The sequence below is a fragment of the Corythoichthys intestinalis genome, chromosome 8 (genome assembly GCF_030265065.1).
Source record: "Corythoichthys intestinalis isolate RoL2023-P3 chromosome 8, ASM3026506v1, whole genome shotgun sequence".
In the NCBI taxonomy this organism is placed as follows: Eukaryota; Metazoa; Chordata; class Actinopteri; order Syngnathiformes; family Syngnathidae; genus Corythoichthys; species Corythoichthys intestinalis.
In genome coordinates this window covers 37,586,023-37,603,477 of record NC_080402.1, presented here as the reverse complement: position 1 = coordinate 37,603,477, position 17,455 = coordinate 37,586,023, and the positions used below count along the sequence as shown (strand labels likewise).

The 17,455-nt window shown below is 38.1% G+C and overlaps 1 protein-coding gene across 1 annotated transcript; it reads right to left on the bottom strand.

Annotated features, from left to right (window-relative positions):
* Positions 1-279: 279 nt before the first annotated feature.
* On the bottom strand, positions 280-17,455 carry vwa11 (von Willebrand factor A domain containing 11). The gene is made up of 18 exons (XM_057843966.1): positions 17,432-17,455; positions 16,841-17,030; positions 12,110-12,246; positions 11,880-12,024; positions 11,643-11,736; positions 10,836-10,964; positions 9,606-9,792; positions 9,325-9,494; positions 9,040-9,152; positions 8,782-8,898; positions 8,519-8,692; positions 8,221-8,353; positions 7,989-8,141; positions 7,580-7,672; positions 7,153-7,421; positions 6,916-7,049; positions 838-997; positions 280-728 (listed from the first exon to the last, which is right to left on the bottom strand). The coding sequence occupies exons 2-18, from the start codon at positions 17,021-17,023 to the stop codon at positions 345-347; spliced, it is 2,775 nt and encodes a 924-aa protein (XP_057699949.1). The 5' UTR covers positions 17,024-17,030; positions 17,432-17,455; the 3' UTR covers positions 280-344.

The following is a 17,455-nucleotide window of genomic DNA, read 5'->3' as shown; positions in this document are numbered from 1 at the left end:
GTATAAAGCACAACTGTATTAATTATGCTTGCCTCAACATTAACGAACCCAACATTAAGAAATACTGAGAGGCTTTGAGAATTTTGCAATTTTGTTTGTATGGGCTGACGTGAACGAACATGCTTCTTTAAAAGTATGGAAACCACCTTTATTCATCATATTTACTGTAGATCTACTTTGCACATCTTTCCAATGATTACATTTTCATTATAACAGATATTCACATTATTTAAAACATATAGCTGCTGCATAAGCTTAAAAGTTAATGTATCCCTTTCATTTATTAAATCAAAATAGTGTGTTATAATTCCAGAATTTTTATGGCGAAACTAGATCTGTGTGAGTCAGCGTTTTACATTCCACCCAGATATCAAAAGGCACAATCCCAAAGAAAGAAAAGATGAACTTGAAATGGCATTGCCAGCAGATCGTTGAATAGAGTGATAGCACTTCCCAACGTTGCCAACTTCATCAATAGCTACAAATTCAACAATTTGTGAGCAGCAGGAGGCGTTGTAGCTCGCCTGAATACTCTTGGCGCTCAGTGAGGTGTATGATAAAGTTCCATTGCCTTGTCTGAGGGAAATTCTTTCTATTCCCGTTCCATTTCCATCAGTCAGGTTGGCGGACAGCTCCCACTCGAAAAATTTACACTGAGAGATATCTTGGGGACAGTCATCAGATAATACATTTATCACCTCGCACACAGGCTGCACAAAATCTGTAATCTGAGGGTATAGGAGAAATGGAAAAATTACGTTTCTTCAATCAAACAAAATTTAGTTAATTAAGATTATTATAGCTAAAGCTTTTGTGTGTGATGTATTGTTTGATTACCTTAGTAAGAACAGATAATCTCAGAACAGCGTAATTGGAGTCAACATTATTGGGTGATTTGGCTTCTAAAGTCACAGTGACGTCAGTGCCTGATGATGTGTTAGAAGGTGGCGTAATGGTTAGGACTCCATTTGTATATGCTCCAGTTGTCAGGGTGAGGCTGTTAAAACACGATAGAAATTGACACTTCAAATAATAATAAAATTTTCATTTAAGGAAGCATTTGGTTTGGGATGATTTTTTTCATTTTTGTTTAATTTTTAAATGCCTATTTTATTTATATACTGTGTATATACGTATACAGTGCTGGCCAAAAGCATTGGCACCCCAGCAATTCTGTCAGATTATGCGCAATTTCTCCCTGAAAATGATTGCAGCATAACACAAAACAGAACGGAAAGAAAATGGGAAAAAATATAAATCATTATCATTTTACATTAAACTCCAAAAATAGGCCGGACAAAAGCACAAGCGTTAGACAAAATAACTGCGAAAAAACACTTCCGGTATCCATCAGTGAGTTTCTCACAATGCTCTGCTGGAATTTTAGACCACTCTTCTTTGGCCAACTGCTCCAGGCCTCTGAGATTTGCAGGGTTCCTTCTCCAAACTGCCATTTTCAGATCTCTCTACAGGTGTTCTCTGGGATTCAGGTCTGGACTCATCGCTGGCCACTTTAGAAGTCTCCAGTGCTTTCTCTCAAACCATTTCTAGTGCTTTTCGAAGTGTGTTTTGGGTCATTGTCCTGCTGGAAGGCCCATGACCTCTGAGGGAGACCCAGCTTTCTCATACCGGGCCCTACATTATGCTGCAAAATGTGTTTGTAGTCTTTAAACTTTGTAATGCCATGCACACTGTCAAGCAATCCAATGCCAGAGGCAGAAAAGCAACCCCAAAACATCAGGGAACCTCCGCCATGTTTGACTGTGGGGACCGTGTTCTTTTCTTTGAAGGCTTCGTTTTTTTCCCTGTAAACTCTATGTTAATGCCTTATCCCAAAAAGCTCTACTTTTGTCTCATCTGACCAGAGAACATTCTTCCAAAACCTTCTGTTCAAATTTATAAAGCCCTTTTCACACACATATCCAGGGAAATTCCCGTGTAAGGTGACGCGGGATTTATTCGCGTCATTGCTTTCACACATGTAGAGATGTCCCAAGAATGATTAATTCGCTTTTGTGTTTTTTCATTGCAAGCAAAATAAATGAAGATATAACTACCAAAGCATTTGTAATTGCAATCATTTTCTGGGAGAAATTGAGCATTATCTGACAGAATTGCAGGGGGGCCAATACTTATGGGCAGCACTGTACATACATACAGTACATACATACATACATGTACACACACACGCACACACACATATACATATTATATGTATATATATATATATATATATATATATATTAGGGCGTTCAAAATTATCGCGTTAACGGGCGGTAATTAATTTTTTAAAATTAATCACGTTAAAATATTTGACGCAATTAACGCACATGTCCCGCTCAGACAGTATTCTGCCTTTTGGTAAGTTTTACAGCAAGGCTTTTTGTGCTGTCTAACAGCGAACTCTTGTGGTCGCTTTGCGACATGGTTTATTGTTTTCTTGCCAGTTCAATAGACCCTACTCACATGACGTCACAACCACGCCTCCGCGCCATGTTGTCCGTCTACTTGTCGTGTATACGCATTACCGCTACGTAAATTCCTCCTATTATGGCGTGTTTTTCTGCTCGTTAACATTAATAATCATAATGGTGAAGGCGTGTGTGGCGGTTGGTTGCAGTAACAGAGAAGGTAGACGGAGAGACTTGAAGTTTTACCGTATTCCGAGAGACCCGGAGAGGAGAGCGAGATGGACTGCTGCAATTCGACGAGAAAACTAGGCTCCAAACGATTACCACAGATTATGTAGTAGTCATTTAATATCTGGTAAGATGCATTTAATATATATTTAGAGGGTTTTGGGCTGACAACCACAATTAAGATCATTGCGAGGCTAATTGCCGACAACATACAGTCTCAAATTCAAGATGCTTATTTCTTCCACCATCATTACATTTTGAATAATATTTAACTGGTACCAAGTGAAAGAAGCTGGCCTCGTCTACGGATCATCAGTTAAACAGGTGTGTCCAGACTCCAAACCTTTTGCAAAGGGGGCCAGATTTGGTGTGGTAAAAATGCGGGGGGCTACCTTGGCTGATTTACATAGAACAATATATTTAAACAAATTTTAGCAAGCCCTTCTGTGTGTCACATTTGCTTTGTTATTTTTTTTAATTCATAATTTTAACAGTCTCGTCTTTGTGGCGTTCTCTTTCTACACTCGGGCTCTTGCGAAATACTGCTGCTGTGAAATTAAACTAGCTTCAAGTTGCTGCGTATATCGTCCCTGTAATGTTGTACATTTCAGCGTGTCTTGTTTGGTAATATTGCGTCACATCGAACTCTTTGAAAACAGTGACTGTCTCTTTCCAAATGAGGCAGACACAGTTGTTGCGTGTTTTATTGAAGAAATAGTCCAATATCCACCTATCCTTGAAGCGTCGGCCATCGCAGTCAACTTTTTTTTTATTCTATTTTTTTTATTATCGCCATTTTAGAAATCACACGAATGAACACCTACGCTGTCACCCAGTTGTAATTTTCGAAGACGACAGGAGTAAGTCCATCTAACTAACTAATGACATGTTTAATTGAAGTTGCTAAGCCTGACTCGATATGCAATGAGTCCATCTAGTGCATGCTAAATAAAAATGAGGGCGGTAATTTTCACAGCTGCGTTTTATCACTGCGCACGTGCGTGTGTGCATAAATTTGTGCGTGCGTGCTGATGGCATATGAGACTTTTCTCTCCTCAACACACTGTAGAATTAAAGTTCAGACATACAAAATAAGAAAACACATCTATTTTAAACAATGTAAACATTAGCATTGCTATATTGAGGTGAATGGGGGAAAAATACAACGTACTTTAGCCTGCTATAAAACGTTGGCAGTCCTCTCCAAAACGCAAACTTGCGGTTAAAAAGTGACACTTCAAACATGAAAAATCGCTGGTTAACAGCATTTGCAAATGAAAAAAAATATTACTGACACCACATGCAATGACAAAAAAATGCTTTTTTTTTGCGGAGTGTAAAGCTTAAGTTAGCTGTTTAGCAAACGTACTTAATAAAAGCATGTCATGTTTGTCATATAAATAACGATTTCTGGAGTTAATCCCACATACTTCAGCTTTGAGATTCTACACTAAGAATAGCTTTAAAATGACACCCTTCATGAAAAATCTGATTGGCAATGAATAAATATATTATATAATTTACTATACTATAATATTAATGCTCGGTATTTTTTTAAGAATTGTTAAGAATCATGTTGGAAAGGCGAAGTCAGTGTTCTGAATCTGTTTACATTCCATGCTTTTGCACGAGTAAATGCTATCAGCATTAGAACTCATCGTTTATTTGTGATTTATTACTGTTATTTACGTGTTTATTTCTACTTTAATAAAGAATTTAAGTGTTGCAAAATGTTTTTGTGAATTGATAAGCGGCAACAAAAATCACATTGCTATATTAGTAAAAAAAAAAAAAAAAAAAATTACAAAAAAATGATTAGATTAGTGGACTAATTGTAAAAATAGTCGGCTGACTAATTGGGAGAAAACTAGTTGTTTGGGACAGCACTAATATATATATATATATATATATATATATATATATACATATATATATATATAAATAAAAAATCGTTGCCTCGCCCACCCGGGCAGTATGGTCTCTCCTTTCAAGCTCGGGTCCTTTACCAGAGGCCTGGGAGCTTGAGGGTCCTGCGCAGGATCTTAGCTGTCCCTAGGATTGCACTCTTCTGAATGGAGACGTCGGACGTTGTTCCTAGTATCTGTTGGAGCCATGCACCCAGCTGGAGGTTACTGCCCCTAGTGTCCCGATCACAACTGGCACCATTCTTGCCTTCACTCCCCACATTTTCTCCAACTCTTCCTTCAACCCTTGATATTTCTCCAGCTTTTCGTGTTCTTTTTTCCTGATGTTGCTATCGCTCGGTATTGCTACACTATGCCTGCTACCTGGTTATGTTGTTCCATGTATGCCCTGCCTGCTAGCATCTTACACCCTGCTGTGATGTGCTGGACTGTCTCAGGGGCCTCTTTGCATAGCCTTCACCTGGGGTCCTGTCTATACATACAGTGGGGAGAACAAATATTTGATACACTGCCGATTTTGCTGGTTTTCCCACTTGCAAAGCACGTAGAGGTCTGTAATTTGTATCATAAGTTCTCTTCAACTGTGAGGGACGGAATCTAATACCAAAAAAATGTATGATTGTATGATTTTTAAATAATAAATTTGCATTTAATTGCATGAAATAAGTATTTGATGCATCACAAAAATCGAACTTAATATTTGGTACAGAAACCTTTGTTTGCTATTACAGATACCAAACGTTTCCTGTAGTCCTTGACAAGGTTTGCACACACTGCAGCAGGGATTTTGGCCCACTCCTCCATGCAGATCTTCTCCAGAGCCTTCAGGTTTCGGGGCTGCTGCTGGGCAACACGGACTTTCAGCTCCCTCCATAGATTTCCTATTGGGTTCAGATCTGGTGACTGGCTAGGCCACTCCAGGACCTTAAGATGCTTCATACGGAGCCACTCTTTAGTTGCCTTGGCTGTGTGCTTTGGGTCGTTGTCATGCTGGAAGACCCAACCACGACCCATCTTCAGGGCTCTCACTGAAGGAAGGAGGTTGTCAGCCAAGATCTGGCGATACATAGCCCCATCAATCCTCCCCTCAAAACGGTGCAGTCGTCCTGTACCCTTGGCAGAGAAGCAGCCCCAAAAAATTATGTTTCCTCCTCCATGTTTCATGGTTGGGGTGGTGTTCTTGGGGTTGTACTCATCCTTCTTTTTCCTCCAAACACGACGAGCCGAGTTTAGACCAAAAAGTTCAATTTTGGTCTCATCCGACCACATGACCTTCTCCCATTGCTCCTCTGGATCATCCAGATGGTCAGTGGCAAACTTCAGACGTGTCTGGACATGCACTGGCTTCAGCAACGGGACCTTGTGTGCGCTGTAGGATTTTAATCCATGACGGCGTAATGTGTTTCCGATGGTTTTCTTTGAGACTGTGGTTCTAGCTCTCTTCAGGTCATTGACCAGGTCCTGCCGTGTAGTTCTGGGCTGATCCCTCACCTTCCTCATGATCAGTGATGCCCCACGAGGTGAGATCTTGCATGGAGCCCCAGAACGAGGCAGATTGACCGTCAACTTGAACTTCTTCCATTTTCTAATAATCTCTCCAACAGTTTTTACCTTCTCACCAAGCTGCTTGCTTATTTTCCTGTAGCCCATCCCAGCCTTGTGCAGGTCTATTATTTTATCCCTGATGTCCTTACACAGCTCTTTGGTCTTGGCCATTGTGGAGAGGTTGGAGTTTGTTTGAGCATGTGAACAGGTGTCTTTTATACAGGTAACAAGTTCAAACAGGTGCAGTTACTTCCGGTAATGAGTGGAGAACAGGAGGAGTTCTTAAAAAAGAACTAAGAGCCGAAATATTTACTAGTTGGTAATGTATCAAATACTTATTTCATGCAGTTAAATACAAATTTATTATTTAAAAATTAGACAATGTGATTTTCTGGATTTTTTGTATTAGATTCCGTCCCTCACAGTTGAAGAGAATTTATGATACAAATGCCACAGCAAGCAAACGGATCCCGGGACACATCCTCATCATTTGTGGCCCCTAAACTTCTCTTGACACAATGCAGTGTGCTGTCAATCAGGACATTTTGTACTGTAGACCTACATACAACTGCTGCTCAACAAACCAGCATGTTTTATGTTTTGGTTGGTCGGCGACTCAGCACACTTATATCTATACTTGGCGTAATGCTAAAGATATACAGCCAAATATCTGGCCACTGCTGTGAGAGTAAGTTGTTGCCAGTTTTTGGAGCTGAATTGCACAAACATGACGTCTTCCAAGTTTGCTTGTATTTCAATATTAATATGCAAGTCTGATTTATATAGCCCATTCATCCACATCTCACCTCAATGGGTACAACATTGGGAATCCTCTGTCATTTTTTCCACTGATAGAAAATGTACCACCTGGGCCTTGTGTCATAACACTGAAAGGTAGGTTAAAGTGTTCCCCAGGCTCCACACTCCTGTCCACCAGGGCCTACATTAAAAATTCAGGAGTTAATGTTTGATCAATACTTAACAGTATTATGCATGGTGTCTGTCTGCCACAGGCACATCTGTCAAGTAGATCAGGCACAGACCTGGATGTTTACTTTGGAGACAGACAACTGAGTAGTAGATTGCCTCTGTAACACATTGCCTGACACCTTGTCAGTTCCTTTCAGTGTGACCACAAACTCCCCAGCAGGCACCGCAGCAAAAGTCACCAGTATATCGCCGTTGCCCATTTCAGTTGCTATACCATTACTTTCAGCTCCAGTGTTGGGCACTACAAGGCTCACATTTTCTACACTGATGGAGGATGGACCTTTTCTTCCCATGACCCCGAGGATCAAAGTGGCTGGCTGGCCTGTGAATAATAATATTTCAAAAATTAATTTGATGGCTAAATTTAGATGTATTCATCTTTTTTTAGAAAAACAAATGGATGCAATCATCACTCAATTCATGTTTTTGTCCTACGCCTTTACTGTTGTTACGGTAAATGATTTACTGCATATACTATACCAGCTTGTGGAAGCCCACTGAGCACTGCATAACCTGGGTGAGGTCCCTTAAAGTTCTCCACAAAGTCATAGATAAAGGTAATTATACTTTGACCTAAAACACAATAGAAGACCCACAATAAGTTCTTATACTCTTCGAAATAAGTTCTTGTTGATGATAGTTGACTTTTTAAATCCTCTATGTGTATGCTGTAAAAATTTGAAAAACCACAATGCACATTTTTTATTTTATTTCCTTCTAACTATTAAAAAAGGTAAATACTGTACTTTAGTTTTTGCTGTGAACAAGATACAAAAGCTAAAATTTTCAGCCTTTTTAAAGGTACAGTAATAATGCATGTACTAGTCGATTAAAGTGCATAAATTGTCACATACACGATTATGAGTATACATAATATAATCGTAGTCACCTGTTACTTTAATTGTGTATGGTTGTTTTGAGTTGATGCTGATTTTCCAAGAGCCTGGCTGTTTGTCTGCTTTAATACGAATTCTCCTTAGGTTACCCACTGTCTGTATGAATGCCAGTGCACCAGTGGTTTCAGTATTACTTTGGCTAATGCCTGGAATATATAAGAATGCACTATTAGTTTGTTACTTGTGAAATTATATATTATTATTTTTGTTGCCAAAAATTGATACCTTCAGGGTTGGTCAATGTAAAAGCTATAGATGATCCTGTTATGTAGATAGTGATGTTCTGTAGAGATTCATCCAACACAAAAGGGAAAGTCTCTGGCTTCCCAGGATCCCTTGTCCTCTGATAAACTGTCACCTAGAGTAGGAATAGCATAAAGAAGAATATCAACGTATCTATAACTGAAGATTCAGTTATATTCAGTCTTGTCTTCAGAAGAAATTTTGGAAGACAAATGCTGATGCTTCACATGATGGAATATAATCCTCATTTTGTTTTGGGTAAATTCTAATGCAGCCTTACCAAAGCTGAAGTGGAGGTATCAAGAATGACGTCTGTGGCTTGAGCCAATTGACTCTTGGACACATGTATAGCCTGGCCTCCTGAAGCCAAAGCCAAGTCCCGGTAGTCATCAAAGGAAGCAGTCCTGACAGAACGACGCTGGCGTCTTCTGCTTGGAGTGATATAGAATGAGACCTGCCATTGCAAGATCAGTTAAGGTTCAGTTGAGTTAACTTTTCGAATTTAAACATATTTTTGAAGTGTGTTTGAATGTCAGCATTCACTGTTGACTTGGTGCTTCTGATGAGGGCCACAATGGTATTTTTCAAGTTGATGTCTTTTGCTGTTGCATCTGTGAAAACATAGATGTGGGAGGAGGCAGGAGAACCGGTGAGAGCCAACTGGTGAGAAAAAAAAGGAGGTGGGGTGGATTGATTTACTTATGCTGAATCATTGTTGTCCGTAGATACCATTTCATATTCTGAATGAACATTTTATATTGCAATTTCTCTACCTTTAACCATGCAATTCTGCTATAGTACCTGAAGTCCTGACAAGCACATTTCAGGGAGGTCACCACCTCCCGTTGCTTCTATCTTTGAAATTTCTGTTTTCATTTTTTCAGGGTCTGTTGTCCTGAATAATGGTCCAAATGCTGCATTGAAAGTACACAAAATGGTGAATAGAAACGTACTTCTTAATTTCATGTATTCAAATGAATTTTTTAATGTGTTTGTGCTGTCACACTTATTAAATCCGAACTGCAGATAATACATTGCCACACAACAAGGTATGAATTGTCTTTAAACAATTTCAGGACGTCTTACATGGGTCATTGAAGGTTACCAAAATGTACTCAGATGGCTCATCTTGTGTTCCCTTTTTGCTGTCAATTATTTTGTATACAACTTTTCTGGCCTCATCAATGTCATCTGACATACTGGCAGTATTGTCAATGACAAAACAAACAACAGAGGAACGGGCGATTCCCATCAATCTGTAATGAAGAAATAAAACTCGTGGGATAAGAACAATAAAAAACAAAATGAGCAACATTTCTTGATTCTCGGTCATTACAAAGAAATGCTGTTTTTCCTGATTCTTTCACCTTAGGAAGTCATTGTTGCCCACTGTCAATCGGATGTCCTCCAGCAGCTGGAGGCTTGCGACTGTGGCTGCATTTACAGCCACATCGTGGAAGGCCGCGTTGTCAGCGCGACTCTCATCCTTGTTGATTCCTCCTCGAGGAGCTACTGTGCTTGTGAGATCAGCTTGACCTCCATGGCTACATTTACCTGTAACAGGTAAAGGGCAAGGAAACACTAAATTGCACTATGATGCAATTTTAAGGTATTGCCATATGCTACTATCTGCTTCTTGAGTAGAATGAGTCAGGTGTGGTAAAACATTGATAAAGCCCTTATTGTCAAGCAACTCATCAGGTATTGTTGTAAGTCATCATCAACTGGATAGCAATGATTGCATGATAATAATGCCAGCGTCCGCTAGAAAGCAGAGGAACTAACATTTCTGGCATACCTCTAAATCGTGTAGGGGACCGTGAAGGCAATTTCTACGGTACGCCCCAGAGAAGCTAGCGGCACATGCATCACATAACGTGTCCTAGTACCATTGAAACATTATGAATTATTTTTAAATGAAACCAAATATATAGCCTAGATGTTACATAATATTGACATCAGAGTATAATGATTAATTCTAAGATGAACCTTGGAATCAACTGATTTTTTTAGTTTAGTTTTTGTTTGAGTGTACTGTACTGACATTTTTATGGTATTGTATATGGTTGGTGTGTCTGCCTAGAAAAGTTTGGGATTCCAATACCGGCTCCGATGTTATTAAAACAAATTTGCAAAGATATGTTGGGTTAGCTCAAGTATAACAGTTGTCCGTGGTAATAAATGTGTTTGTGAGTGATTTTCTAATGTTGATCGTGCCCTGAGATTAATACATTTTGCCATGTTGTGAACCACAGGTGTCAGTAGAAAATTATTTGGTACAAGATGAAACTGAACCTGGGAGGAAAATGACCAAACCACACAGTAAGGGCCACTTCCGAGTTTTTGTAAAACATACATTATTTATTTATACATCCATCAATTTTCTACACCACCTCCTACAATATGAAATAGTGTAATTGTACTCTAAATTAGGTTTTGTGGAGTACAGAAATACTTTACATTACATATTTATAAATCTTTTGAAAAAAATGTTATTTATTTTTATTCATCTTATTAATATATACTATAGATAGGTTTACAGAGTGGGATAATTATGGCTCAATATCCAGGAAATGTCTGATGATTGATGCTAATACCTTCAGGCTTGTCAGCAGAAAAGATTCCCATGTAACCAGAAGTTAGCTTCTTCTCATTCAGGATATTTTGAAGAATTGTGTTGTGGCACCCTCCAATGCAGCAGTCACTGCAAGTGGCAGTATCAATGTCTGCAAAAGGTTTAAGTTATACACCTAAGTATGGTTGGCAATCTGTTTAAGATGCACCCTGTCTCCTGCCCATAGTCAAATGGGAAAGGTTTTCACGGGGATAGGTTCCATAGCCCCCGTGCAGACAAAAATTGATGGATATACGCTTCCCCTTAATTTCAAACAGACACAAATAGCAAGTTAAACTATTCATAGTCCATGAGAGGTTGTATCATTCAGATTCAGACAAAAACTGAGTTCACAAATTTATACTGGACTGTCTCAGAAAATTAGAATACACAATATTCTAATTTTTTGAGACAGTCCTGTGTATATATACAGGACTGTCTCAGGAAATTAGAATACACAATATTCTAATTTCCTGACTGTCTCAAAAAATTAGAATATTGTGTATTCTAATTTCCTGAGACAGTCCAGTATATACTTACATACAGTATAAACTAAGACTGGAGGATTATAAATCCTGTTTGGAAAAAAAAAAGCCTGTTCAAAATAAATCTTACCCTCTCACCATATACCAGTACGTATATTTAAAGTATCCCCAACAAAAAGCCAGCGGATATTCTTATCTCCTCCACAAGGAAATACAACTTAAGTTGTTGGCATAATGTAATCATTATGAGGTCCATCAGTATTGAGTAAACATGCACGCATACACATGCACACACACCTACATACCTGCCAGGTTTTCCAAGGGAAGGTCACGGCGTATGAGAGCAGCATATGGTTTTGTGTAACCTAACTCAACCCAGTTACTGTGGCTATAGAAGTCCTGTCGTAACACAGAAAATGTGTTAATCCCAGTTAAGTGTATATATTGTATTTATAAACTCATTTTTCTCCTGGCATCCAGATTTTTTCCTAACTTCTCAAACATCTAAAAAAAAAAATACACGAATGAACCACTCTTCCTACCTGTAGTGTATGGAGAATTTTACCCAGTGTTTCCCTGGCAGACTTGAAGTTCTCAACACGAACATTAGCTTTGATAGATGCCAAACCGTCTGTAATGAGATTACGCCCCTCCAAAAATTTTTCTGAATTGAAATGATGTGGAGCACTGAAAGCATGTGGACCATAAGTTACACAATTTAAATTTACTAGAAATAACTATTGTTTCAACATTTTTTTTTTTTCAAACCCACCTGTTGACAAAATTACGATCTACAAGTCCATTTTGGGTATAGATCTCTTGGAGAGCCGAGTGAAACTTTACTCCTGACACCTCCCCCGAAGCTGTTGGGCCAAGACAGGCCTGGACCAGCTCCCCAGGAGAAGAACCCTGTAGTCAGATGTCAATCAATGACTGACTATCACTGGGTTGAGAAATGTGGGAACGGCAGTGACAGTGTGAGTATGATTTGTTCTTTCCATTTTCATTGGAAATTTGCAATGATGTTCATTTTAAGGCAGTAGTTGATTTGAAGTCTGGTGATGACGATAAATGATGAAATACCTAAGAATCCTGAAACTATGCATTAGAAATATTGTTTTGCAAACTCTTAGGCTTTTTTTTTGTAGGTAATGTAGTTGTTCACAAAGTGGTTAAACTCTCCCCAACCTTGCTTCTGAACTACAGCGCTTTTCAGGGATGCTCACTTATACCCAATTACACTAATCTGGTTTCCAATGAACTTATTCACCTCGGGGATGTTAAAAACATGTGTGTTTAAGCATTCCCCATCTTTCCCAGTCGTAAGCACGAAAATACACTTGCGTCGCATTTAGAGCTAAAGCATATGAGATGACAGTTTGTGAAAGTATGGGCCCTTGTTTTATGTATTCAATTGTGTATAACTTGAAAAGGATTCGCGAATGATTGTATTCTGTTTTATATTACACAACGTCTCATCCCCTCAGTTTTTTGCCAGGAAAAATGATAAAAAATATTAGATGAATGGACAGCGTACCAAATTAAATTTATTTGTTGTCGAGGTTTGCACACTAAACAGCAGGTACTGCCACGGCTTCTTTTTTAAACAACTTACTTTATATACCTTTGACGAGCATCTCATACTATTGTCACTTTATATTGTGTAACAATTGCATTGCACAGCTTTTCTCTATGTTATACTTATGTGTTATATCCAGGGGTGAAAGTGGGCGAGAACAGTTAGGAACGCAGTTCCAGTATAAGATTCAGGGCCAGAACGCAGTTCTGGTATAAGATTCAGGGCCGAAATGCTGTTCCGGTACACGGTGCTTTGATTCCGAAAATATGACGGCAACTGTCAAAACGCTATGTAAAAAATAAATAGATAAAAAATGCTGAGCTGCCACACATACATTTCATTTCCAAGAAGAAAACAATCTACCAACATCAGATTTACATACACAAGTGTTAACAACAGGCATAATAAAGTGCTTGTGTAGCGTCATCCGTTTCCACCAATATTTATTATTTATTTTATTCCACGGACGGTGTGGAGGTTTCCCCAGCTGCTGCAGTTATCGGAATCTGATGATGATGAGTCACGTCAATGTGCGAATACGCGCAGCAAAGCAAAACGCCTGGACTCATGTATACGTTCACTTAGCTGTCATACTGACATATGATCAGCAGAGATAGTTAGCTCTGATTGGTTCAAATGTGCATGTTTTCTGGAACAGCAAAAAAAAAAACAAAAAAAAGGTTGTTGACAAAAAAAGGGCAATGCAACATAAAATGGATCAAATCTTTAAGAGCAACGAAAGACTTGAGGAGGCTTATTTATCATATTTAGTTTTATTTGCTCTGATGGGGAGGTTCAGAACATCGTAGCTGTCAATGTGCACTTTGGACTTAAATTTGTTCATTTATGTTAGGCTACTTATGCATTTTCTTATGATTTAAAAAAGTCAATGTTTGCGCGATCCTCAAAATATATTCCTTTTCACTCTGCATAATATAAGTCATTTGTACTTATTTTTCTGAATGTATGTTACTCATATCTTTGTTATTTAAAAAAAAAAAAAAAAAAGTAAATGTTTACATTAACTTAAATTTTAATATACTGGTACATCCTATGTTCTTAAGGAGTTAAAATTGAGATTTGGCATTTGGTATCTGTGGAAATGAGGGAAAATAAAAATTAGGAGCTGAAGGTTGGGGTTATTGCTGTTTTTGTTAACTATAATTTTGCAAATAATTGAAAAAATACAATCTTTTGTTTTTAATGTGTCATAGAAATAACTGTGCAAAAACAGTTTTCTTTGCATTTCAGTAGTTTAACGGGTTTGACCCCCCCGCCAAAAAAAAAAAAAAAAGAATGAAAGAATTAAAAAAAAAAATGAATAAAATTTCTGGCTCTGTGGCGACCTTAATGTACTGGAATTCCGGCAAGAAATTGTAGCCACTTTCACCCCTGGTTATGTCCGAAACGCATTTGTCACGTCATGGTGGGGTGTGTCGTGTCATTTCCTGTTTTATTTTGAAGGCGTCATCCTCCTCATGTCTGTGCACTTGCTCTTCCTCTTGTCAGGTAATCGCATCTTGTTTCCACCTGTTCACCATTACCCCTTGTGTATAAATAGTCTGTCTCTCCCCTGTCTTGTGCAAAAGTGTTTTCCCAACCCATGTTGTTCACGGCGGTCTTGTTTAATAGTGTTCACAGTCATCCTGGGTTTTTCCTCCATTTGGAGTGTTTTGTGTTTAATTTTTTATCATAGTCAACTTGTTTTTTTCCTCCAGTTGGGAGCGCTTTGTGTTCAATCTTTTTCTCATCACCGCATATAAGCGGAATAACCTTTGTTCAAGAATAGAGGTTTTTTGGCCTGAACTCCGCAGCTGAGTCCACCTCGCCATCTCTCCCTGACAGCACTCATGTTATAGTGTAGTGTCTACAGGACTACATGTGTTTCTTCAACATACTTGTCCAATAGAGATGGTTTTGGTATTCTTATTTTAAAATGTATTTATATTATCAATTTACAATCCCACTTCCGCCAAACTCATTTTAGTTGGATCTCTTGGCTTTGCTCATTCAATTTATTACAGTCATGAACATACTGTAGAGCCCAGAGTATTGATCACTGTAATCTGATAAATTTCACTATTTTTTTAATCTAACAAAGTTAGTGTATTGTTACAAATACAGTACCAGTAACATTATCTTCCAAGTTGTGTATCTGATTCAGTCTGAATCAGTTAGAGGTTAAGTAAATAAATAATATAAAGTTTGAACTTTGATGTCAAACCTATACTGTATGTTTACATAACTAGATCTGCCTATTACCATCTAAAAATATAACCAGAATTCATGGTTTTTGTCCAAATAACAAATAGAAAAACATGTTATTTTTAGTACGTTGGACTATTGTAATGGTACATGTGTACAGTATACAGGTCTAAATAAAAAGTCAGGAAGCTGTAGCTAATACAGAATGCTGCCACCAGTGTCCTTACAAACACTGTACGAGGAAACTAGTCCAGATATTACACCGGTTATAAAACCATTACACTGGCCTCCTGAGAGTCGATAGACTATAAAATACTACTGCTGGTCTATAAAACACTTGATGGCCTTTGACCAAGATATATGATTCATTTGTTTGACCCCTCAAAGCATCTGGACCCAGTTACAATGCCTCTCACCTCTGGAACAAGTTACCTGGAGGTCTGAAGTGTGCTCAAACTGTTAGCTCCTTTAAATACGTGCTAAAAATTGAATCGTTTACCACAGTATATTTATAACCGCACCTACAGTGGTACATCGACATACGATCGCATCAACATATGTTCCTTTCGACATCCGAAGCAAAATTTGACTTATAATTTGTCGCGACGTGACGACATGCTCGAAATCTGACAATTTATGACAGCGTCGCGTTCATTGTTTTCATGCAAAACGGATGCATGGCGGACTTTCTTGTGAGAGAAATCAATATACTGTAGGTCACAAGAAGGTCACTGCAGGTGGTGAAAAAAGGAAAAAGGTAACGCTTACCATTATGTCTACGATTGCGAGGACGACTTTCATTATTACTTTCATTATTATTATTATTGTAATATTGGCAAGGAAGTCGCCAGCTTCGTCAGGTTTTTAATCATTTATTTTAGAATTTGTGCAACACAACACGTCTACTGTCCGCTGTACCTTACACCAACAACAACAGAACTTGAAAAGAGGAAGTAAAAAGTCTACCGCACCTCTCTCACTCTGCCGTCAGTCACACGGGGTGTTCAGGAGCAGCATGTAATACACAAACGCCACGTCTGAACCCGATTCGTTACATTATTATTAGCTATAATTCCGATTTGTTTTTGTAATTTATTTGTTGTGCTAAGTATAATTTCAATTAGTAATTGTGCCTTCAGTATTTATTAAGGATTTGGCGTAGGTTTTTGGGCTGTGGAACAAATTAATCGATTTATAATCCCGCTCCACGTATGACCATTTTGACTTACAAACCAAGTCCTGGAACGAAATAAATTCGTATGTAGAGGTACCACTGTATACTTTAAATTTCAAGTTATTTGATTTTTATTTATTTATTTTCTTTGTTTTTTTGTTTTTTTTATTAACTGTCTTGATGATTTAATGTGACTTTTATATACCATTTGATTTGTCTTTTGGTATTGTTGGTGAAGTTTAAAGCACTTTCAACCACCTTGCGCTGAATTGTGCAATATAAATAAATTTGCTTTGCCTTGCCTTTTTAGTCTAAAGTAAAAAGGAAGTAATTGACTTCATTCTTTCAATACCTTCAGACAAGTAAGTACTGTATATTAAATCTGAATATTTTGACAAAAAAAAGTTTAGTTGATACAATTCAATCCAAAAAAATAAACTAAAGCACAAAAACAAAACTCATTTTATGGTGTGTGTGTGTGTGTGTGTGTGTGTGTGATCTGTTGTGTTTTACGTGCAGTGTGTCAAATTCATCCTCTTTCATACCGTGGGTTTGAACTCATGACCAGCAGCCTCAGCCAGTGACTGACATGTTTCCATTACTTTTTGCAACAGTGCGGCTCCTGTAATACTGATATGGGTAGATGCCACACCACCGATGGGGACAAAGGCCGCTGTGGGCCCTGACAGGATCAATGCTAGAAGAGCAAAACCCAACCCTGATGTCATATTTACTCTGGAAAGGGAAATAAAGATGTATTATGCAGACCCTAAAATGATGGAGCTTATATGCCAAGATGTTCAGATTAATGCAGTTTGTGATGCTATTTTTATAGAAAGCCAGAAGTCACCTGTGTCATACTTTTACATTAAACGAAAAATCAAATGCTACAACCAAAAACACCATCATCATGTGCAAGTGAGAAATTTATAAGGCTGGGAATTCCGTACTACTTTACTCTGGGAGCCACAATGTGCATCTATTTTAAAAAAATAATCAGTCCATAAAATATTGATTCTCTTAGTATGTATTGCTAAAGAGTAGATGCCATCTGAATTAAATAGATTTTAACGTATCATATTTTAATAAATATATATGTATTGTATTAAATTTAAAGAACAAAGAAGAAAACTTACAGTATGTGATGTACCTTGACATGT